Source organism: Lycorma delicatula, chromosome 8, assembly GCF_047948215.1.
Source record: "Lycorma delicatula isolate Av1 chromosome 8, ASM4794821v1, whole genome shotgun sequence".
Classification (NCBI taxonomy): domain Eukaryota; kingdom Metazoa; phylum Arthropoda; class Insecta; order Hemiptera; family Fulgoridae; genus Lycorma; species Lycorma delicatula.
Genome location: NC_134462.1, coordinates 86,578,390 through 86,603,805, shown reverse-complemented (window position 1 = coordinate 86,603,805; position 25,416 = coordinate 86,578,390). Strand labels below are relative to the sequence as shown.

Sequence of the window (25,416 nt, the reverse complement as noted above, 5' to 3'; positions counted from 1 at the left end):
ATTTTAGTGTATGTTTTTTTTAGTTAAAAGTTGCAACCTTTCATTACTCTAATTCCTGATTGTTTTGTATTGATTCTTGATTTTTGGGCGATTCATTGTCTTCAAATGTAAATTTTGATTACTATAGTATTATTTCAAAATAAGTGAAGGTTTTCTTTTATTATCTTGATTACAGATTCTTCAGTTAATGAAATAAAAGCGACTCAATTTTTTAGAAAAATCTAATTTTTGAAATTATACTACTTATTTTCCAGTACAAATTTAATTTAATTTTTATTAAGAATGATTTTTGGTTCAAATAATAAGAGCTAATTAATAATCTGATTTAATGTATAAAAGTAACTTAATTTGTAAGTAATTTTTCTATAACAGTGAAATATTATGAGTTTTTAATAAAAAAATAATAGAATATGTCTGTCATTTTTGCAAGTTATAAATGGTTATGTTTCCAGGTGTTAACAGAATATTATAGGATATATTGAAGTTTTAAACTAGCTTAAATACAATACAAAGTGATCGATCAATAATAATTTTATAATGATAGACTTCCTAGAAATTAAGTGGTTTAACTGCGGCACAAATCCAACTTAAGCATAATATTTAATGCAGTTAAATTTGGATTAATGGTTACACATAAAAAAGAAGTTTTAACTATTCAGGATTTACACATATTATTACGCAATACCAAAAAGACACACATAGATATATTGTGTGCGATACAAATTTAATCTAATTTTATTGATTCGAACTACTGGTTCTTGAGCAAATGCATTCATGCTTATAAATGGACACGCAAATATATTTTATTTAACAAAACAGGATATACCATAGAAAATTTTTACAATTATGAAATGTTGTAATTTCTACTTCTTTAGGAAAGAATAGAAGCAAAAAATTCACATTTTTGTAGGTAGATAGGTTTAAAGAAATAAAAATACAATTATAAATACTTTTGAATAATTTATTTTTTTAACTGATAAAATAAAATCTGTATTGTTCATTCAGACATGAAACTTTTAGCAATAGTTACACATTAATTACCTGACAAATGTAAAATTAAAATAATACTTACAGTTAAATTTATTATTTTACACAAAACATTATCGGTAAGCTGCTGCATTAAATTACAAAAAAAAAAAACAATTACATTTTTATACTATGAAATACACATAGAGTTAATTCATTTATGTATACTACTACAATATTTATTTTTCCCAAACATCACCGTATATATTTTTTTGTTTGCTATAAGTAGGTGATTTTTCAGGTAAAGATTCTGATGGTGCAGTTGATGGCCTAAGAGGATTTGGATTTGGTCCTATAGTTGAAGGAATATCTTCAGGTGTCGGTACATTCCTGAAACAATTTAATTTAAATTATATTAAAATGTATGACACCAAAAGAAACAGATATATCACACAGCCAAATTTTCAAAAACAATATTTTTGACATTCTAAGAGTTCAGTTTGCACTTCTCTTGTTAGCTATTTAGCAGTAACTGATAGATTGCCCAATGTTACTGTTTTTAATACAGTAAAAACCCATTAGTCCAAATTAGTAATCTGAACCAGTGAAAAATCACCTATTTCTTTTTTTTTTGTCATATTACTTGAAAAAAAAAAAAAACAACTGAATACAGTAACAAATGAAGAAAAAGGCAAAAAATATGAAATTAACAAAAAAACACTGAAAAACTAAGATTTTTATAAATTCAACTTACCAGTTTTTATATCTGTACATTTCCTACACTAACATTATTTAAAACATATCTCGATTAAAATACCATTAAATACTTTTTTAAAAACCCACTGTAATTAATCAAACATAGCGGAACTTTACTTTGAGACATTTTATTTTTGATAGTATACAAATGTTTTTACGCAAAACCTAACTGCATAACATGTTAAACTAAGGTTCTGGGTATATTTTAAGTAGTCATTCAGAAGCAGTCTTTAAGGCTGAACATGGTGGAAGAATGAAAGCATGAAGCAACACAGTTTAGAACGCATGAAAATAAAACAAACACATTAATATATTGGGTTAAAACATAGTAAGAGCATTGTAGCAAGTGATGTTCAAACTCATATTCTCATATTATGATTTAACTTGTTTTATTTTATTTCTATGTACTGTAAAGTGATGCTTCAACTTCACTTCAAAACCTAAGAGATTTTATTGTCTGTTTCCCCATTTTCTCACCTTTACTTAGCTGCTTTCTTGTAGCCAGCATCATAGCAGCTTTTTTACTGAATCTGCCTATGGAACTTTTGTGAATTTTGTACTTATTTGACACTGTACCAAAAGTAATATTAATATGCAGTGATGTCTTTTGGTCTCATTGTTTAACATGAAGTACACCATATAAATGCCATTTGTTTCATGATAATAGAAAATCTAAAATATTAATGTAATATTAGCACTGATATTTGTCAGCCTGTAAATTACAGTTGGCCAAAAAATGCGTTAATCAATAGTTTTGTAAAAAAAAATCTTACATCAATCTCAATACATTACAGTTAAATCCAAATTTACTTTAAAAAACATCTAAGCACTTGAAAATCTGTTTAATTAATTTGTTATTTTGGAAGATTATACTTGCGGATCATACAAACAACAATGTAAACAAACTTACAATCTTTTATATACACTGATCAACATTTTGTAGTGTTGATAAAAAAAAAAACCTTCAGTTTTTAAAAATCTGCAGAAAACTACTTTTCCACTTTCAAATTTGTAAAAAAATAAGTGAACAGTCGGCAGATGAAATTTTAGGCTGAAATAATTGATAAAATTTGATCATCCCAAACCATGTTATTATGAGTCAATCTCAATCCATAGTGAAAAAGTTGGCAATTCATTTTTTAAGAAAACTTCTAGTAAGTTTTTGCAATTCAATCAGTTTAAGGTCTATTTGTACCTTTACGATAAAACGATTCCTTTTTTTATTGAAAAACAATAACTAAAATTATGAATATTTTTTTTTTTTTTTATGTAAAAATATTTATTTCTAATATTATGATGCATAGTTAAATAAATAGAGAGATAAAAAACTGATGATTTCTTTACTTATGGAGGATTTAATCAAAGTTGAACGATGGAACTATTATTTAGTGTTCTTGTCTTTTTCTTAACATATTCAATAACTAAAAGTACAGCAAGTGAATACATAATGACTTTTGTTGAAATGTCATTTATACCCTATCCTTGACACCAACTTATGATGATATCAACTGTTATCACTTCTTGTGTCAACTCTAAAATTTTGTTAAATCTAAAAGAGTTAAATTGGAATTTTTAAAAATTATCAATTTAAAAAAAAAAAATTATTTACCTACCAGGAGAGGGGTAAAGTTATGTTGGTGACTTTATTGTATAACAAATATGTTTTGGGCATTAAAAATTTGAAACTGCAAAAAAAAAATCTTTTCATTTTGGGGGCTCCTATACTCAAGAGGAATAATCGGGAAAAGTTTTTTTTAAAACAGTAATCCCTAAAAGGTGATAATAAATTTAAAAAGAACTTATTAGTTCCCAAAAAGGGCAATTTTGGCCTTTTATGCGATGTATTGGAGGTCCTTACTGAATTGAAATTTCTCATCAAGATATACCCCGAGGTTCTTCTGAACCTGAGTGTACTTTATTTGATGGCCTGACATCGATACTAAACTTGCCGACTCTCTGCAACAGCCTTTGAGAAGCATCATTGTGGTCTTCTGCAGGCTGAAAGTCATCTTGTGTTGATGAGCCCACAGCTCAAGCACCCTGCATGCACGAGTGGCCACGGAGGAAGGTCAAGCTCAGGAGCTTGACCTTCCTCCGCGAGCATCCTTTGACCAGCAGGAGCTCATCGTCAGCATAGACCACAAGATACCCACTGGGCAACCTCAGCTGCAGAAGACAGTCAAACTCCACCATTCACAACAGAAGATCCAACACACTACCTTGGGGTCAACCCATAGATAGTGTCTACCCTACTTCAGGCTGCCTTCGCTGAGCAGCACATCCCAATGACTGAAATAACTTTTCAACACCTGCAGTTCATTTTCAGTGCATCCTTCCCTCTGCAACTGGAAAATTGCAGAGGACCACCACAGTCGGAAATATCTAGGAAGATCCCAAAGATATATTCCGCTTCACTGGCCGACACCACAGTCATCACACAAAGTATGGCATCCTTGGTGCCTTTTTTGGGGCAAAACCTGTCCTGGTTTTACATCAGCAACCCACATAGGCCAACCTCTCATTTATACGAATATACCATGAGTCCCTCTTGGCTGTCCAGACTTTATGAAAATAGGACCTCTGATCCCTGTATTTGCCAATAAGAACTGCCTGCTTCTCAGGATCTCCCTCAAGTTGAGAGGCCCTCTGTAAACAACAGACAGCTTTCTAATTAGATAACTCCATATTCCACCAAGGAGCCAACCTTTCTCGACCAGAACTGCAGGGAATCGAGTACTCCATGACATCTATAAAAGCCACTGTAAACCTCTTTGGCAGGTCCTCTAGGCCAATTGTGTCTAAAGCCTGATTTAAAACGCAAAATCTGGCTGACAAAAGATCGAAAACCTTCTTCCAATCCGCATGCTTGTGCAGAAGCTGACCCTGCCAATGTGTTACAAGAACCAAAATGTTACATCAGTAATGATCACACAAACCACTAACTACTAACTAATGATCCAAACCACTAACTCTCATAAACAACTAACTGATGATCGCTTGAGCACTCATCAACCACTCTCCAGTTACAAACATTAGCAGGAATATACCTACCAATGTAACATCAATGTTCATTCTACCAAACAACTGATGCCCATCCACGATACCTGCATAGGTGACCAACTCGCCATGTTTATTAAACACCTGCAGACCATATTGGGCTATAAAGTCCTCAACTAACTCACCAATAACATCAATGAGACCAATATGCCACAAATGTTACTTAGCACTGATGTCCACACCAATGAAGATTGGACTTGGACAAGAGAATCCTGAAGGTCCTATCCCAGACCTCAATATGACAATCAGCAGGATCACAGTACTGAAAATATAAACTTGCAACATAAAGACGCAAGTTTGGAATAACCAAACGAATGACAACATGATGCTCATTGAAGAACAGTCAAAGAAAAAAATAATCTAACTCTCTTCTGCACAGAACAACGGACATACTATTAGAACCATGATAAAACTTTTTCCAACAAGAGAAACCTGGCAGATCATCAGAAACAACCAAATTCCTACAAAGAGCAACTTCACCCAGCTCTACCTGAACAATGTATAAACCCTGTACGTTCAACTGACCGAAACTAACCATGTAAACCTATCGAATTATGTTGGGAGCTCTCTGATAAAGCGGACACTTCTTGCTGTTCACAGAGTGCTTTATGATCCTTGCAGTTAATGAAAATAGGACTTTCACACCTCTTGGGCACCCATCAGGCTGATACCTTTCATTTCCACAATGTGCACAGACCATTGCCAATTGTTTACAATTCTTGGCCATATGATCATATTGGCAGCACTTGATACAACGTGGAAAATCTAAATATTCTCTAACTCTGCTTAAAGAAAAGTCAATGAGTAACTTGCCTTGCTTTAAGAAGCTATCAAGAATCTAAGGAGTAACCTCAAATATGCCATGATTAACCTCTGCCTCACGCCTTAAGTGGCCTCATTCATCTGAGTATTCTGCCTCAAAAGAGTCAGCAGCTCATCCTCAGACAGTCATTGATCAATATCATATATGATAACTCTTGGGCGCCTCATTCGTTTCGAGCCAACTCTCATGTCGGATGTACCACCAACCTCTAGAGAGTCCAAAATACCCTTCACAGTCTCCTTGTCGTCTGTGACAATGACCAATCCCTTTTGAGTCTCTCTGATATTCTGAATCCTGAGGTTCGGCCTCTTATCACATAAGACGACTTGAAAGTCATCCTTCATCTACTAGTCTTTTCATTAACAGCTGAAATCCAATTTAAGTTTCTAAGCACTGTTGAAAATCTGTAATGTAAAGTAATGTGTTCACTGTTTACAAATATATAAGAAAGCATAGTATCTTTTGTAGATGTAAGTTATGTGTAACAAACAAATATGTTATAGGCAAACTGATATGAGAAATCCACTCAAAAATCGTATAATAATTCTCAAGAGTAATAAGTTGCATGACAGGCATTTAAGGAGTGAACTAGTCTCCCATTTTCTTCTTCACTTTGCTGAATATACTATTTCATATCTGAAACAGAAAGACAAACACATTTTTCTGTCCACTACAGGGATTAATTTATTTTAAACATTATTACTTTCAGTGAAAGGCAATGCAGTTAGTATTTACAGTTCAGATATAGTATGTACATCATAACCATAACTACAATATTAATTTGATCCCATTGGGAGGAAGAAAAGGGCAAATTAATGTATTGCTACTGCTTTGTATTGCTACTGTCTCTACTCAGGATTATAAAACTTCAATAAAATCATTTTTTATTCCAAGGACAGTATCTTGTAAATACTGAACTCACTTTTAATTTAGAGGTGTAAGGAGTGAGTTGTGCTGTGTAAATGAAAAGATATCATAACTGCAAACATTACAAATTTTTTGTTTTTCATGATTCTGTTTCACGTGTGTGTGAAACACAATTATACATTTACAATTTTAAATAATTATCTGTAATAAAAATGTATTCAATTTAATTCTTTTACCTGTAGGGTCGTGTACTTTTGTTAATGAAATCTTCTCTATTCTTCCTTCTAAGATCATCATATGACACTGACCCACCTTGCAAAGGAGGTAAAACAGTTTCTTCTTCTAATGCAGGATCTGTAATTGAATATTAAATAAAATAACGCAACCATAATTATACTACCATGAAATGTAAAATTGTAATTAAATACTTACACCATAAATTGGTGTATTACTAAATTTACTTATCTTATAATACTAAAATCCAATGTACTGGCATTTCAGTTACTGAATGTTAATGATTGGTAATAACCAATTTATTACTTTTTTGTGTAATATTTTTAAATTTATGTTACATCTGGACTACTGTATATTAGTACATAATTTTTTAAAGAAAAAAAAATAATCTTGTAAACATCAAGATTTATTTTTTGAAGACTCAAGAAATGAATACAATTTTCTAAGAGTTATATATATTTAAAGGAGTTCTAAGAGTTCATATATTTATAATATCAATCATTAATATTGGATGATTTGATTGTTGCAAGTCTTCATGGTATGATATTAGTCACTATAGCAAATCAGATACATTAAAAACATTCTAATTATAATATATGTATAATTTTGTTTCTTCTTTATGGCATTTACTCCAAGGTCACAGATCTACTAAATGCTGCAGCTCTAAATAGTTCAGTGCAACCGAACCATTTTTTAGGTTGTTAAGCCATGGTAATGTGCCTTCTAAAATTTAAATTACTACCTTCCTTTGAATAATTAATTATAAAAGCACTAACAGTCTGTTTTCTAAAGCTGTAAAATATTAAAATATATTAAACTTTAATGAATTAAAAAAAAAAGAAGACATCTGTTACACTATTACTTCATTATTGATTAGTACAAGTAGAAAGTTATAAGATAGAACAATTTTTTTCTTTTACAAATCTACTAGCTCCCTGTTGCAGCTTCGCCCGCGCTATATGGTTACTTGTGCTTCCTGTAGCGATCAATTTAATTATTTTGTTTATTAATGAAGTAAACAGAAGCAGGTGCAGCCAGTTATACATACAGTATCTGTGGCAGTGGCTGTGTTGGTTGAGCCACAGCACTATATACCTTCGCACCTCTTAAAAGAATCAGAATTAAGAAAAAGCCTGAAAATGTTTTTAAATATTTATCTAAAGAGTATTTGCTAGCCCAAATATGCTGAATATCTCGTTTACTATAGTCAGGATTGGGAAAATTTACAATCATTGTTCAAAACTCTTTTTACCCTTCTTCATCCCCTCCTAAGGTTGAATTTCAAAAATCTAGAAATTGGTTTATTGAAATGAAGATTACACTCACGAAAAATCAGGTTGCTTTTCTCATTTGTTACTGAGAAATTAAAAAAAAACAGGGTTTCAAAAAAAATTCAAAAATCAATTTTAACCCTTGAAACTCAGAAAATCTAGAAATTGGTTTTTAGATGCTCATAATCAATCAGTTCAAACCCAACTCGCAAAGTAATAGACACACACAGTTCACAATTCATTAAAGTTTGTGCTTCAACTGGCAAATCTCACTACTACATTACATATGTATATATTTTTGTATTGAGATGAAATATATCCAGAAACCTTCTATGCCAAGACACATGGGTAAAAAATTTAGTAGCGATAGATTGAGTAGTTTTTTTGTTTATTCTGAACAAACAAAAACCCTCTTCCTCTTTATATAATAGTAGACTTACAAAAAAAAAATCCAATGTCTAAACTTCCTTTTCATTTGCATTTTTGTTTTCAACTGTATGTAACTTTCTGATTTTTTGTCTGTGCTTAAAACACTTTACTTATCATTAAAATCTACAATGAAGAACAACAACAAACCAATCAAGACCTTTGATGCTGCAGTTCTAATTATGGTTGTAATCTAGCAATTGGTTTAAAAGACTCATATTTACACAGTTTTTCTCGTAAGTCTTCATGAAATGATATAAGTCTCATATCATAATATATATAATAAAAGCATCCATACAGATGTGATTTGTGCAAATATATTTATAATTGGAGTTTGAAATCAAACACAGAGGTGTAAAAGTTGCTGTCCCTTAATTTAGATTATACAAACTTCCTCCACTCAGTAGAAGGATAAAAAGTTTCTTATTTTCATTTCAAAGTATAAATAAAGCTAATTTTCTTTTTATTTGCATTATTGAATAAATCATATTTCTGTAAAAATTTTTATACTTCCTTTTGCTTCCTTAGATCTAAATTTTGGTTTTACACTAGTTGAATTTGAAAGAAAAATTTATTTATTTTATTTTTTACATTTTACTGTATTCAATTTATACCCAAAAATAAGCAATGAGAAATTTATATTAATTAATCATTTTTCCAGTATTACACAGGATATTTATTACTAATCTTTAAAAAATATTTTTTATGACATAATTTTAGAAAAAATAACCATTTATACAACTCTCATTGATAAAATCTGATAACCCCTTACCAAATTTTACGGGTCATAAAATCATTGATATAACCAGTGCCTGGTTTTCAACTAATTTAACTGTACAAAATTATTAGCCTCAGAAAGGGACAGGATGAACTGATTCAACAGAAAATCTTTATTGGGCAGCCCCTTAAGAGGAAAATCCTACCTTGTTACATACATAACTATACATTTAATATTCATTTAATGCAATTAACAGAAAATAAACAAGTCTACATTTAATGCATAAAAATTGTAATAAACTAACAGGTATAAGAAATAACTAAATTCAGGTGTATTCAAATAATACACTTAAATTTAGAAGTATACTTGGTATTGGTAGTTTGATTAATAACAATCTTAATTGTCAGACCTTGTTGAAATCCAATAAGAAATCTTTAAAACAGTACACAGTGCTGACAAGATGCTATTATAAAAACTTTATTAGTTTGGGACATGTTTCTAGAGCTAATTGCCAACATGATGCAGCATAATTCATTTGTTAATTTATATTTTTGATTATGAAGTATGATTATCATCAAATTTTGTTCAGTATTGTTTAATTAATACTGTTACAGTTATAAATTATTTATTTAATTTAGTTACTCAATGGTCTCTTTGTTTCTTTCTGAAATAACATTAATAGAGCAAGAACATATGCTCTTTGAATTTTTAAAAGGTTTTTATTTATTAACTTAGTAATATTACATTACTTACAAGTCAAAATTACATTGCTGTAACTTTAAAATATTTGAAAATCTGTATGAATATTCTATCTACATTTATAAAATTTTCAGGAGCTGCATAGTCAGTGTGAAAAAGCATGCTGCATCATGGTTACATGGTCATGATTTCCTGTTTTATTACAACTGTCAGTGCAGTTCTTATTTTAACAATACAAAAATTTCAGAGGTAATTACTTTTGCTGGGTTGAAAAAGTAGAGCACAGAATATTATTAATCTGTAATAAAAATAATCCTAAAACTGAATATTCTTTATGTATATTTTTGTAATTTTTCAGAATCTGAGAAAGTGTGTTTATTTTGCTCTATCTTCAGCCCTATCTCTTTAAATGTATGATCAAAACCTTATGTTGTATTAATTTTTTATAAAGTTTAATAACGTTTTATTTATTACTGTTTACAAAAAATCTTCATACAAGGGTAGGGTGAAACGTTTTGAGCCTGGAATAGAAAGCAATATATTTCTGGGCACATTTTGATTTATTTTCCAACACAGTCACCATTAAGGTCTATACATTTAGCCCAATATTTCAAAAGAGCACTTATGCCAGTTCAGTACATCAATTTAGCAAACTCCTTAAAATAACCATCTACAACTTCAATAACGGCGGCAATAACTTCATTACCGGTAAACTCTTCCCTGCAAGCCATTTTTTTAGGTTGATAAACAAATGACAGTCACTGTGAGCCAGATCAAGTGTTGGAGTAATTTGAGCCGTAATTCGTTGATTTTTGTCGTTGCAATGACTAAAGGATGAGCTGGACCACACTATCTTGATGGAAAAGCACTTTTTTCCAAATGCAATTTTTCTTAATTTAATCGCTGGGATGGTGCAATAGGGTCTCATATTATTCACAATATATTGTTTTACCTTTTTTAAGATAATCAATGAAAATTATTCTATGTGCATCCCAAAAAACAGTTGCCATAACTTTTTTGCATGAAAGTCATTTTCACTCTTTTTGAAGCAAGTTAACCTTTATTAACCCATTGTTCTGACAGCCATTTTGTCTTGGTGGTACAGTAATGAACCCAGGTCTCATCAACCATCACAAATCAATGTAAAAATTCCCCTGGACTGCACACCTTCTTTCTTTTCCTGTTTAGCATCTGGTAACTACCACTCAGATAATACGTCAGAGGATGAATGAGGTGATATGTATGAGTGTAAATGAAGTGTAGTCTTGTATGTTCTCAGTTCGACCATTCCTGAGATGTGTGGTTAATTGAAACCCAACCACCAAAGAACACCGGTATCCACGATCTAGTATTCAAAGCCGAGTAAAAATAACAGACTTTACTAGGGCTTGAACGCTGGAACTCTCGACTTCCAAATCAGCTGATTTGGGAAGACGCGTTGACCACTACACCAACCTGGTGGGTTCTGGACTGCACACCAAAATGTTTTTTTCTTCACTGTTTTTGGTCAGGCGTAAGCAAATGCAGCACCCATCTAGCACAGCTTGTTAATACTAAAATGTTCAAGTAAAATATTGTCACACATTCTGTTGACATGCCTACAGATTCTGCTAACTCATTCACTGTCACTCTTCGATCTGCCAAAACAATTTTATGCACATATCTATAACTTCTGGAGTAGTCACTTCAGAATGGCGTCCACTGCATGGTTCATCGCCAGTGCGTGTTCAACCCATTTTAAAATCTTTGACCCAGTGTTTAATGGTGTATTTTATGGAGAAGTCTCAAGCTCTTCTTTAATTTACTTGGCACTTCAGCCTTTCAGAAAAAGGTATTTAAGCATTGCAAGAAATTCCAGATTTTTCCATTTTCCAAAAAATCACAAAGTGATGCAGAAATTTGAAATCATAGTAAACTAATGAAGAATGGAATCATACGATGCCATAGAGAAATTAAGCATACTAATGCCATTTGTGTGACGTTCGGAACTTTCCAACTCACCCTTGTATTGTGAGTATATTTTAACAAAATGGTAATGTGTAAGTGTGATAGTGGAGTAAATGATAATAAATGTGATAGTGCAGCAAGTGATAATGTAATTGACTGCACATTTTATGAAATTATTCTTAACATGATTCTAGAGGCACATTTATTCTAATGCTAGTAGTTTTGACATTGAATTATCAGAAATAAAATAATCAATGTTGATGAACCTAAAATTGTCAGAAACATTTAGAATATATGCCTACAAACTTTTAAATAAGCATTCAGTGTAGACAAGTTCTATATAAATAAATATTGATATTTTGTTAATGAGTGTTTAATTAGTCTCTACTCTGGATTAAAAATTTTGTGCTGATTTTTTAATCTGACGATATCTTAGCTACTGTTCATCCTCAGTTGTAAGTTAAATTTATTGTTAATTTTTGATTCCTTTAGTGATTTTACTCTCATCACATCTTTCCATATAACTCTTGGATGTTTTAATATGTAGCTTAAGATTCTGCAATATATGTATCTCTCTTCTCAGTTTTATCTTACAACTGTTTTATTTGGTATTCAATAACCCAGCTCATTTTCAATATTTTTCTTTAAAATCAAATTTTAATTTATTGTAATTGAAAAAAAAAAATTATATCTTTATCAACACAACTAATAATAAATACATACAATCAACAGAAGGTCGATATGCATCATTCAATCCATCATTAATAGGTCTATCGGTATCTAAATCAGTAAATACATGTGTATCTGACAAATCACTATAAATATCTTTATTTGAAGGAATTAAACCAAATGAAGGCATTGATCCACCGGCACCAATTCCTGAATCACCAAATCTGAAAAAAATAACCAATATTAAGCATGATCTTAAATGATTAATTAGCTTTCTTCATAACTTAATTTCACTGTAAGTTCAAAATATTACAATTTTAATGGCAAACATAAAGTGTGAAATCTCCAATGAGTCTTCACTGAATGTGCGATGAATCATAATCTAAGATACTTCAATGAATATTTTGTTGAGTTGTTACTTTAATAGGATTAAACTACTAAAAAAAAAAAAACTTAAGAAACATCTCCAATAAGAACAAATTAAAATTTTAAAAAAGATTATCATTGTCTAACAACCTAAACCAGTAGGCAGAAAGTTATACAAACCATAATTTTCAACGCTTATCTTTTACTAACAAACCCTTTGAAAAGGGTTTGATTTCTTTCATTCAGGAAATTAATATTCACTAGACAATACTGCTTTCTATTTTATAAATTTATAAAAAGTAGATAGTCCTAATAAGGTTGGGGTGAATTGAGCAACTCATTTCAACAAAACATTAAAATTATAAATAAAGCTAATTTTATAATGAGAAATTAAAATCAACTTGCTCATTTCGCTAGACTTGATCCTCAGCATTTTAGTAAACAGCATAAACATAATACGAATGCTTACATGCCAACTCACAGAACCTGCTGCTTAATGATATAGTATTTTTTTCATTAAACGCTATTATATACTAAAAATCTAAGTATAAATTGGATGAAAAACAAAATTTATAAAAAACTTGACATACGTATCAGAACTTCCACCACCGTATTTCTGATTCTTCCTTTTACGAAGTGCTTCTCCTACTTCACTATTAGGAAGTGCCATAAAGTACTCCGCACATCTCTGCTGGTAAGATAATTTACCGACAAAGTAACCGACAATTACCGCTCCAGTTACTTTCAACGATGCTCCAAAACGTGGATTAGGTTTCAAATACCCTTAAAAAAAATATTAGAACAGTTCATTACAGTAAAATTATGAATATAAATTAATTGGAATATATAATAAAAATTTAGAATTAATCTAATTAATTATCAGCTATATTCTATATACATTACTCTCTACAGTCCATTTACTGCTAAAATGTTATAAATGTGGAACATTTATTTTTTTTATTAATTGTCAAAACATATAATAAATCAAACAATTATTTTACGCTATGTGAAATTCTGATGTAAGCTGGTTATATAACATCTAAAAATTTTTAAAGCTTAATATAAATGAAAGATTAATCAGTTAATTATTATGAAAAGAAGGAAATGAAAATTTTTCGTGAAAAAATTACATAAATGTTTTTTTGACATTATATACAGCACATGATATTGCACTCTATATACAACACATGTTATTGCAATCTATATACAGCACATGTTATTGCACTCTACAAAGCACATTGATGCATTATACGTATATATTTTTATCTAATTAATATACAATTTGTTTACAAATTGTAATAAAAATTTGGAAATTCATAAACCTCAACAACTTCTCACAGAGATTTTTTATTTTTTTTATTATAAACCTTATTTTATACTTTAGGAGTATTCCATTTTAATTCAACAAATTTTCAAAACTTTTATTGCATCACTATTTTTGATTTTGATGATATTTGGTATATGATTTGGCACCTTGTAGTGGCCAAAAATTATTTTTTTATATTTAAAAAATATTTTTTTCTTGAGTAATAGACTATTTTCTATCTTTCTAACAGGTAAAAACAGCCATTTTTGTCACTTTTTCCATGAACTGTAGCATTTTTATTTTACATCATACAGAGGTCAAAAAGGGCTTTTTGTAAATAGTAAAAATGGAACTTCATCTTAGTGTACTCAAAATTCATTTTGTTACATAATAAATCTTATGTACAATTTTTTTTTTTCAAATTTTGGGCCCAAAATAAATAATGAAGGGCTTAGGGTAACAGGTCTGGTTTTTTTTACCTTTTAACTCTTAGTTACTAGTAGTACTTATAAAAAAAAAATTGGAGTGTTACCGATTGTTATTCATTAAAAAAATGGCTGCCAAATCATACGATTTTGAAAATGTCTCGTTCTTGGGGCTCAAAAACCACATGTGGGACAGGTGGCAAAAATCTGAAATTTTTACAGCATTAAGTACTTTTTATATACTTAAAAACAATATAAAATTTATTTTGTTACTCAAAGGGGTTGACGAGTAATGAAACCATCAAAATCGCTAAAAACACTGTTCCTTCTAACCGTGAACAATGTATCCAACAAATTCACAGCATGTATTTTTTCAGATAATAATGTAGGCCTACAGTACATATTTTGATATGTCTATAATGAGATAGCTTACATTCTAGATAGTTTGTTACTTAAAGTATGACTCATACACACAAACTCATGTTTAAACATGTAAGTGAATAGACATGCACGGACATGAATGTTTGCATAATCCTCAATGCAAACATTGTAGAAGGCTCAGTTACTGTTTTGATTTCAATGTGATAAGTTGTATAGTTGTTAGAGTTAATACTGTGGTTAAGTAATGTACACTTGTTTATAAAGTGATTTTATTAGCAGTGAACTTCTCTTTTATGTGATATCTTTTATTTTTAATTTTATTAATGAGAGAAATTTTTATTTTAGCTGTAGAGAAACTGGGATAAGACAAAGTGAGGTGTAATTGATAGTTTATACTAACTGTATTGTTATTGTAAGAAGCCTTGCATTTTATAAAAACGGATTATGAAGTGTTCGTTCAATTGACATTCACACTGAAACAGAATGTCATAAATTGATTTATAATGAATCTTCAGTATTGCACGTTATTTTAGAGTTTATTGAACAGCAAATAACATTGATATCTTTAAGAAGTTTACTTTAAGAAAAATATTTTGGAATTGAAAAAACAAATGGAATTATTCCACAAATAAGCAAAAATAAACCCAGTCACATAGTTGATGAAAATGTTATTAAATGAGTCCAAGATTTTTACCAGAATGATGAGCACAGACGAAAGATTGTGTCTCTGTAAGACAAGCTGATGGGAAAAAATTATTATTCAAAAAAGGCTTTTCTTATGCAACTTAAAAGAACTGTACACAGCCTTCAAAGAAAAACATAATTTAAAAATTGGTTTTTCAAAAATTTGCTGATTTAAGACCTAAATTTTGTGTTCTGGCTGGTGGGTCAGCTACTCACTTTGTTTGTGTGTGTTTCACCCACAAAAATGTAAAATTACGATACCTGCTCTAAAAATGAAATTTGATTATAAAATTCTCCTTTCAACCATGGTATGTGATATAGAAAATGAAACGTGTTTTTATATCCAAATCTTAAATCTTTTTTCCAAATCTCCAAATCTCTAAATCACAATCTTTAAGAAAAAGTACTAAATCCCAAAATATTTTTTTTCTATTTATCGCATGTTAAATCATTGTGCTGAAATTACAATCTGTTAGTTATAAATTCAATTATTAACATAGATTCTTGGCCACTGTTTCATGCTGAATCTCTAAAAATTATAGTTTTTTCAACAAAAAATTCTAGATTCAATAAGTTAGAAGGTATTTACCTGATTTAACACACCAGTATGTACCTAAACCAAATAATGTTGATAATGGTAAAGATCTCTGATAGAAACTCTCTCGATTACATCTTGAAAGTACTCGCAATTCTTCTGGTGAAAATTTATAGGGCTAAAATAATAATTACAAACATATATAATACAAATATTTTGAAACTTTCACTAATATAATTATCCTACATTAAGATTAAAATTTTAAAATTATTAAAAAATTCAACTTGTAATCTATAATTTCTTAATTATATACATGGAATTATATAAATACAATTTTTGTGTAATAACTATATTTAATATCCAGAAGCAATCAAACACCCATATCAATGTTTAAGGCATAATAAATTCTGGCAAACTGAAATAGTTTTGTTTTTCTTATTTTGGGAATGATGAATTAATTTACCATAGAAAATCAGAATGAAGTTTGTACGTGAGAATATGAAAATTTTGCTTTCAACTTATTTAATGCACATAAACAAACTGAATGTATGAAAGTGGAAGGTAGTAGAATAAAACCCATTTACAAAAAAAGCTTTTCAGCAATGTTACTGCTATTGTATTAGTCTATAATCACATAACTATAAAAAATTGAAATAAAGAATTGTGTTTAAATTTATCACTAAACAATTTATAAATACTCTAATAATTTCATTTACAACTCACTAAAATGAAATTGCCCTTATTTACTATTTTTATTACTATCAATAATTGCTGTCATGAAAATAAACATTTTGAAAATAAAATCCTTGCTTTTTCCTAGAAATATTTATTAGAACATTAGATTTTTTTCTCCAACTTCCTTGTGCAGTTTAACATTTTTAGGACACCCAATTCATGAGTAGCCTTTTATTTAAACACCACAGTTACAAATTCCCATTATTTAGTAATTTTTCTAATTATTTCAAATATTAACACCACTGACTTTCATTTCTTTTGCATATGCAATTAAGAATATCTATTTTCTGCATTATCTAACATATTTTGTGCAATTTTTTTTCTGAGAGCTAATCATGTTTTCAGCATTTCCTCTTCAAAGTCAGCAAAATAAACATATTTACCTCACAACGACATGATGACTTACAAGAAACATCATGGAAATATTCAGTTGGCAAGTTTTCAGAAAATGTGAACACACCCATCAGATATGATTGACACACATGACTTAAATAAAATCATAACAAAATGTACTAATACAAATAAACTTTCTATTTACTTTTACTGCAAGATTTCAGTAGATCTTGATACAACAATATTAATTTTGTAACATTCTGCAGACTATTATGTTACACACAGATTTGTACAGATTTATGGAATTCTCCAGAAGATAATTTGTAGATTTAAAATTATCTTCTTAATATATTCTAATTTTCTTATCTTAAAATATTCCCAATAATTTTATGTATTTGGTTATGCAATAACCTCATGTCACTAAATCAATATTTAGGGACATGAGCATTGATATATTGTAATATAAAAAGTAATTTCACAGCAATTTATGAAATCACTTTTTACTGTACCATCAATTTTTATTATGAAACAAAGATGAAATAAATACAAAATGAAAAATTTTAACTAACAAAAAATCTACAAATTAATGTTATATTAAAATGTTACCAAAAAATATGTTGCAACAAAAAAACACTAATATTATTGAATATAAAGAAATTAAGTTCCAAAGAAGATATCTCGAACTAAAAATTATAATAGTATTAAGAAGCTTTAAAGGCGACTTTTGGTCAGGTGATTTTAGAGTAATTAACTCAGCGTCAAATAATGGGCAGGCAGGAGTAGGTTTCGTGATGAACAAGAAGATAGGGAGGAGAGTGTTGTATTTCAAGACGCATAGCGATAGAAACATTGTAATAAGAATAAAATCAAAACCTAAACCGACAATGATTGTTAACGTCTATATGCCTACAAGGCCCATGATGATGATGAGGTAGAGTGTGTATACGAAGAGATTGATGAAGCAATTAAACACGTAAAAGGAGATGAAAATTTAATAATAGTTGGAGATTGGAATGCAAGCATTGGAAAAGGCAAGGAAGGAAATATAGTGGGTGAATACGGGCTGGGCAAAAGGAATGAAAGAGGGGACCGACTTACAAAGTTTTGCACGAAGTATAATTTAGTAATTGCCAACACCCAATTTAAAAATCATAATAGAAGAATATACACTTAGAAAAAGCCAGGCGATACTGCAAGGTATCAGATAGATTATATCATGGTTAAGCAAAGATTTAGAAATCAACTCGTTGACTGCAAAACTTACCCTGGAGCAGACATTGATAGCGACCATAATTTGGTGATAATGAAATGTAGATTAGGGTTTAAAAACCTGAAGAAAAGGTGTCAGATGAATCGGTGGAATTTAGAGAAGCTTGAGGAAGAGGAGGTAAAGAAGATTTTTGAGGAGGACATCGCAAGAGGGCTGAGTAAAAAAAGATAAGGTAGAAAATGTAGAAGAAGAATGGGAGAATGTTAAAAAGGAAATTCTTAAATCAGCAGAAGCAAACTTAGGCGGAATAAAGAGAACTGGTAGAAAACCTTGGGTTTCAGATGATATATTGCAGCTGATGGATGAACGTAGAAAATATAAGAATGATAGTGATGAAGAAAGTAAAAGGAACTATCGGCAATTAAGAAATGCTATAAACAGGAAGTGCAAACTGGCGAAAGAAGAGTGGATTAAAGAAAAGTGTTCAGAAGTGGAAAGAGAAATGAACATTGGTAAAATAGACGGAGCATACAGGAAAGTTAAGGAAAATTTTGGGGTACATAAATTAAAATCGAATAATGTGTTAAACAAAGATGGTACACCAATATATAATACGAAAGGTAAAGTCGATAGATGGGTGGAATATATTGAAGAGTTATACGGAGGAAATGAATTAGAAAATGGTGTTATAGAGGAAGAAGAGGAGGATGAAATTGGAGAAACAATACTGAGATCTGAATTTAAGAGAGCATTAAAAGATTTAAATGGCAGAAAGGCTCCTGGAATAGACGGAATACCTGTAGAATTACTGCGCAGTGCAGGTGAGGAAGAGATTGATAGATTATACAAACTGGTGTGTAATATTTATGAAAAAGGAGAATTTCCGTCAGACTTCAAAAAAAGTGTTATAGTAATGATACCAAAGAAAGCAGGGGCAGATAAATGTGAAGAATACAGAACAATTAGTTTAACTAGTCATGCATCAAAAATCTTAACTAGAATTCTATACAGAAGAATTGAGAGGAGAGTGGAGGAAGTGTTAGGAGAATACAAACAAACCAACATACTTGGCGTTTATAGACCTAGAAAAGGCTTTCGATAACGTAGACTGGAATAAAATGTTCAGCATTTTAATAAAATTAGGGTTCAAATACAGAGATAGAAGAACAATTGCTAACATGTACAGGAACCAAACAGCAACAATAACAATTGAAGAACATAAGAAAGAAGCCCTAATAAGAAAGGGAGTCCGACAAGGATGTTCCCTGTCTCCGTTACTTTTTAATCTTTACATGGAACTAGCAGTTAATGATGTTAAAGAACAGTTTAGATTCGGAGTAACAGTACAAGGAGAAAAGATAAAGATGCTACGATTTGCTGATGATATAGTAATTCTAGCCGAGAGTAAAAAGGATTTAGAAGAAACAATGAACGGCATAGATGAAGTCCTACGCAAGAAAATAAACAAGAACAAAACAAAAGTAATGAAATGTAGTAGAAATAACAATGATGGACCACTGAATGTGAAAATAGGAGGAGAAAAGATTATGGAAGTAGAAGAATTTTGTTATTTGGGAAGTAGGATTACTAAAGATGGACGAAGCAGGAGCGATATAAAATGCCGAACAGCACAAGCTAAACGAGCCTTCAGTAAGAAATATAATTTGTTTACATCAAAAATTAATTTAAATGTCAGGAAAAGATTGTTGAAAGTGTATGTTTGGAGTGTCGCTTTATATGGAAGTGAAACTTGGTCAATCGGAGTATCTGAGAAGAAAAGATTAGAAGCTTTTGAAATGTGGTGCTATAGGAGAATGTTAAAATTCAGATGGGTGGATAAAGTGACAAATGAAGAGGTATTGCGGCAAATAGATGAAGAAAGAAGCATTTGGAAAAATATAATTAAAAGAAGAGACAGACTTATAGGCCACATACTAAGGCATCCTGGAATAGTCGCTTTAATATTGGAAGGACAGGTAGAAGGGAAAAATTGTGTAGGCAGGCCACATTTGGAATATGTAAAACAAATTGTTAGGGATGTAGGATGTAGAGGGTATAACTGAAATGAAACGACTAGCACTAGATAGGGAATCCTGGATAGCTGCATCAAACCAGTCAAATGACTGAAGACAAAAAAAAAAGAAGCTTTAAGACAAAAGTATAAAAACCGTTTACCACCAAGATTACAGAATTCGATAATGCTTTTTACCTTATGCTTATTATTTTTTTGTAATAGCAAAAAAATCGATATAATACAACATTAATTTACAAAAACAGAAATTAAAATCTAAAAATGAAACAACGTTGATACCCATAAATAATAAAAGTGATGAAAACATTTATATAAAATATTCCATACTAACAATATTATTGAAAACTTGGTTAACGTTTACAATGATAAAAAATATAACATAGCTTACAGGCAATACAATCATATAATAAAATATTTAAAAATGCATAATGATGATAATGACTTTCTTATCAAAACCGCCTTAGATAGCGGCATATTTATGTAAATTAAATAAATTCAAATAACTTCAGTACAGTACTGTATGTGTGGCTAGCTACATAATAAAAAATGTTTAACTTTTTAATATTTATGACTAAATATTTTTATGTTATAATTTTAATGGTTTGAATTTAATGTGCAATTTGGATGAAAAAGTTTAACTGATGATGAGGGAAACCTCGAAAGTGCTATTGGAAAAAAAATATGTCTAAGGTAAGAAGCATTATTGAATTTTGTACTCTTGGTGGTATACAGTTTTTATACTTTTGTCTTAGATATATTAGTACAGAGGGGAATATGGATGGTTTGAGAGCATTATAATAACTGGTCATAATAACATGGGAATTGTTTTTCTAATATGTATATATATATATATATATATATATATATAAAATACCAGTTGAATTGGGCTGCATTTATTTCGAGAATGAGAAATAATGTACTGCTAAGAATCTTACAGTTCTGTTATAAAATGATCACCACCAAGAAATCACCGTAAAATAAGTTCAGCTTATTCAAGTACTAGTTACATTTCATTTCACAAAAACAAAAATTGTTAATATATTGTAATTAATTTCATACTAGATATGTTACAATATATTAGTGCCACGTAACAAGAACACAAAAAAATTCTGCTTGTCCTTAATGTTGCTCATTTTTTATAATGATCTGACTCATAATTATTTATCTGAACTAATACGTTTATTTTCTAAGTACTGGAAACAGAATATTTACATAAAAAACATCCAAAACAAACCTGTCAAGATGTGTTTTCATTTTTCGTAGAATGAATTGCACATGATTATGTAACTTATAACTTTGTCTTCTGTGAAGTAATAATCTATATATTTTACATAAAGAACTTAAGTTTTTACACAGTTCACTAAAATCAGCATGTTAATTTAAATTTATCAATGTTTATAAATTTATTTGAAATTACTAATGGACTATTAACGTGGTATTTAAATAAAACTTATTTGAAAGAACATAACATGCCTTTGAGCATTTCACATACATATTCTACTTTAAATCCAAACAAAGTTTACGACATTACAGTTTCTAATCTAATCTAAACACTATCACAAACATTCTACATAAAATTAGTCCAACATTTATACATATCCACACTAAAAATTTAATTTATACTACAACCTTACTTGAATGTGCTTTCACAGAAAACAAAACAGCATTTATTTATGTTAGGATTATGTAATAGCATGATGCTAATGAAAATCCATAGTGTTACAGTGCACCTTATTGAAATTAACATAAATGTCATGAAAGGTAACACATCTATCAAGAAATTAAATATTAGATATATTAATTTCCTTAAATGAAGTAGATGATTAAGTCCTTAGTTAAAAATTAAATAAACATAAGAATTGGATGAGATTTCTAACCTACTAATTGAAAATGTTGAGTTTTCATATACACAACAGTTTCCACAGTTTAAAAGTAAAGTTATGCGTACCGTATTCGGTATATGATCAGCTCGTTCAATTGATTGATGCGGTGGATCCCCCATTGAAATATGTGCGTGTGTTAATATTTACTAAAATTTCTGAAAACTGTACACAGAAGAGAGGTTAGAATGTGTTAGAAAAGCTGTAGATAAATACAGCTGATGTAATATAAATTTCTGAAGGTTTGAATTTCGTTAACTAATAATTCAAGAAAATTTGCTTTAGTTCACTTTATAAAACGAAATAATTTCGAATATTAATAGATATTTTAATAATTAATAGATAATGATTTCATGTTTTTAATAAAAGTGAAATATAACTTTATTATATAACTAATGGCATCGAATTCATTGACGTAATAGTTGATTTTAATTCTTTAAAAATACAAAACATGAAAATTTTTATATTTTACAGTGTTAATGAGTTACTTGTAACAATTTGTAGGTGTTAAAACAAGTACAATGAAAGTATCACTGAAAGCCAGACGCCATCACCGTTCGACTGACGGTTACCACAATTGAATGATCGGAATCGATTTCAAAAGTTGATTTCATTGTTTCGTTACAGTGTTGTCTACTTTTAAAAATAAAACTACTTACTTTCACTAAACTTGCTATCCATCTAAAAGCAGTCTTGGTAAATATTACACAAATCGAAATAGAGATTGTAAATATTACACAAATCGAAATAATTTTTTTTAACGTTTGTGTTTCTATGTGAAGCTAATTACGATTGCATCCCAGCCTATTAAATAAACATTTATTTTAAACATATCTATCTCAAATTTAAATTGACATCTATATGTATTTTTTGGAAATAACCTAATAATGAAATAAATTTAGTGATTTTTTATTTAGAGTAGTGAATTACGCAGATTTTAGTGATATTAAAACTACGTTCTACACAAATAATAGACTTGTGGTTTTTTAAATATATATATATATATATATTATTTTTGTTTATTCGTTATACTATGAAGTCATTAATCATTATAATCCAGAAAACAACTAATTGATAGTTTACAAAAATGTAATATAACAATTAAAATGAATACAATGAAATACAAATACGATGAAATATTAATTTACACAGCTTACATAACAAATTTTTGTTACATTATGCCTACATAGGAAAAGTGAAAATTATTTATAATAAATGAAGCATCAATCTATAATTCAAAAGGAAAAGAAATTAATTTAGTATGTAATATCAAACAGCATAAATTTTTTACTTACATATCCAAATAACAATACTATTAAAAAAAAAACTGTGTTTCCCCATCTAATATTATGATGGAGCTGCACAGTAGCTAAAAAAGACTTAGAAGAATAATTATATGTATTTTAAGTAGTGTTTTATAAAATCAAAATTTAATTTTGAAAAAAAGAAATTTGTTTTTTAAAATCTTGTTGGTGTTTATTAATTTTACTTGCAATATTCATCCAAAGGGGAATGAAACATAGTACTCTGAGAAATATTGATATATCTGTAATAACATTACAGACATTGCCAATATTTTTAAGAGAATTAAACAGCTGTTTCAAGCTATCAGTGGCTTTATATTTATAAAATATCTAATATTCCTTTCGCCATCATTTAATAGTAATGAATAATATAGTAATTAGTAAAATTATATATTTTAATTGTATAAAAACACAGTGAATTAGTAATAAAACCATAATTAAATTGTGTACAGTAAAATTCAGGTATAGAAATGTTTTGTTGTGTACCAGAGGAAATTCCAGTGATTTATACATATTTTCTTCCAATTAGTCTTTCTCAAACAAATATCACAAAAATTACTTGTTTTATCATCACCATAAAATCAGTTGAATAATTAATACTTTGCAATTAGTAAGAAGAAGTTTTTTTAGAACACCTGATAAAGGTTGTTTTTCCATTTCATGTAGATAGAGAAGAAAATAACTTCTTGTAATCTGGTAAAATAAAATAGACAGAAAAAAACAGCATTGGTGTTATAGAACAAACAAATTAAAGAGAACTATATAAAATTATGTTTTCCTTTTTTTTCACCTTTGTTAAAAATTCTTTTCACCTAAAGAATTTATTGAAAAAAAATTTGTATTAAGCTTTTGTTTTATTTTTTTTTTGTTCTAAATCACCAATGCTGCTTTTTCTTTATATATTATGTTGAATTAAAAGTTATTACTTTTCTAAACTTTTTAATGAGGTATGTGGTTTTTTAAATTGGTTTCATCTTTAAATTTGTATATTTATATATATATATATATATATTCAGATGTGTGGAAATTAGAGTATCAGTTGATTTTACATCATGTTGAATGAAATTAAATCAAGTTTTCATAATGGAAATCCCATATAATATTTTTAATTTTTTTGTAACAAAACATAAAAATGTCTTTCTATGAATTCAGGATATGTGTTGCCAAAAGTAAAAGAAGTTATTTTTATTAATAAAAATATAAAAGTTTTTCCATAAAATGAAAAAATTTATTTTTGACTATAATTTGTTTTGATTAAATATTAATAAACTAGTTTATGTAATAAACTTAATTATTCAACTTTTTTTATGATGATTAAAACAGGTAATATTTGATGTTGTTTAAGAAAAAGACTAGCTGGAAGAAAGATTTGTAAATCACTGGAATTCCCTTTGGTACATAATGAAAATTTTCTATATTTGTATTTTACAATTAATTACTTAATTGTAATTTAATTACAATTTAACTAAATTTATTATTTTGCTAACAGCTATTGATTACTCCCAATATTAACTAATGATGTAAGAAATATTAGTAAAGATTGTTGCCACTGATAGCTTGTAACAGCTGTTGAATTTTTTTTTTTTTAAATATTGGCAATATCTGTAATATTATTAATATTTATAAATTTATCAATATACTGTTTATTTCATTTAGAAAGATTTGTAAGTCACTGGAATCTCCTTTGGTACACAATGACAACTTTTTATATTTGTATTTTTCTGAAATCAATTTAATTACAATTTTATTACTAATCATTTATACAATTAAATTTATTATTTTGCTAACAATT

At 29.1% G+C, this 25,416-nt stretch overlaps 1 protein-coding gene across 1 annotated transcript; it reads right to left on the bottom strand.

The window, feature by feature from the left end:
* Positions 1 to 953: 953 nt before the first annotated feature.
* On the bottom strand, positions 954 to 22,546 carry asrij (OCIA domain-containing protein asrij). Its single transcript, XM_075373518.1, has 6 exons — positions 22,389 to 22,546; positions 16,185 to 16,308; positions 13,390 to 13,582; positions 12,488 to 12,657; positions 6,706 to 6,823; positions 954 to 1,356 (listed from the first exon to the last, which is right to left on the bottom strand). The coding sequence occupies exons 1-6, from the start codon at positions 22,440 to 22,442 to the stop codon at positions 1,206 to 1,208; spliced, it is 810 nt and encodes a 269-aa protein (XP_075229633.1). The 5' UTR covers positions 22,443 to 22,546; the 3' UTR covers positions 954 to 1,205.
* Between the last annotated feature and the right edge of the window lie 2,870 nt (positions 22,547 to 25,416).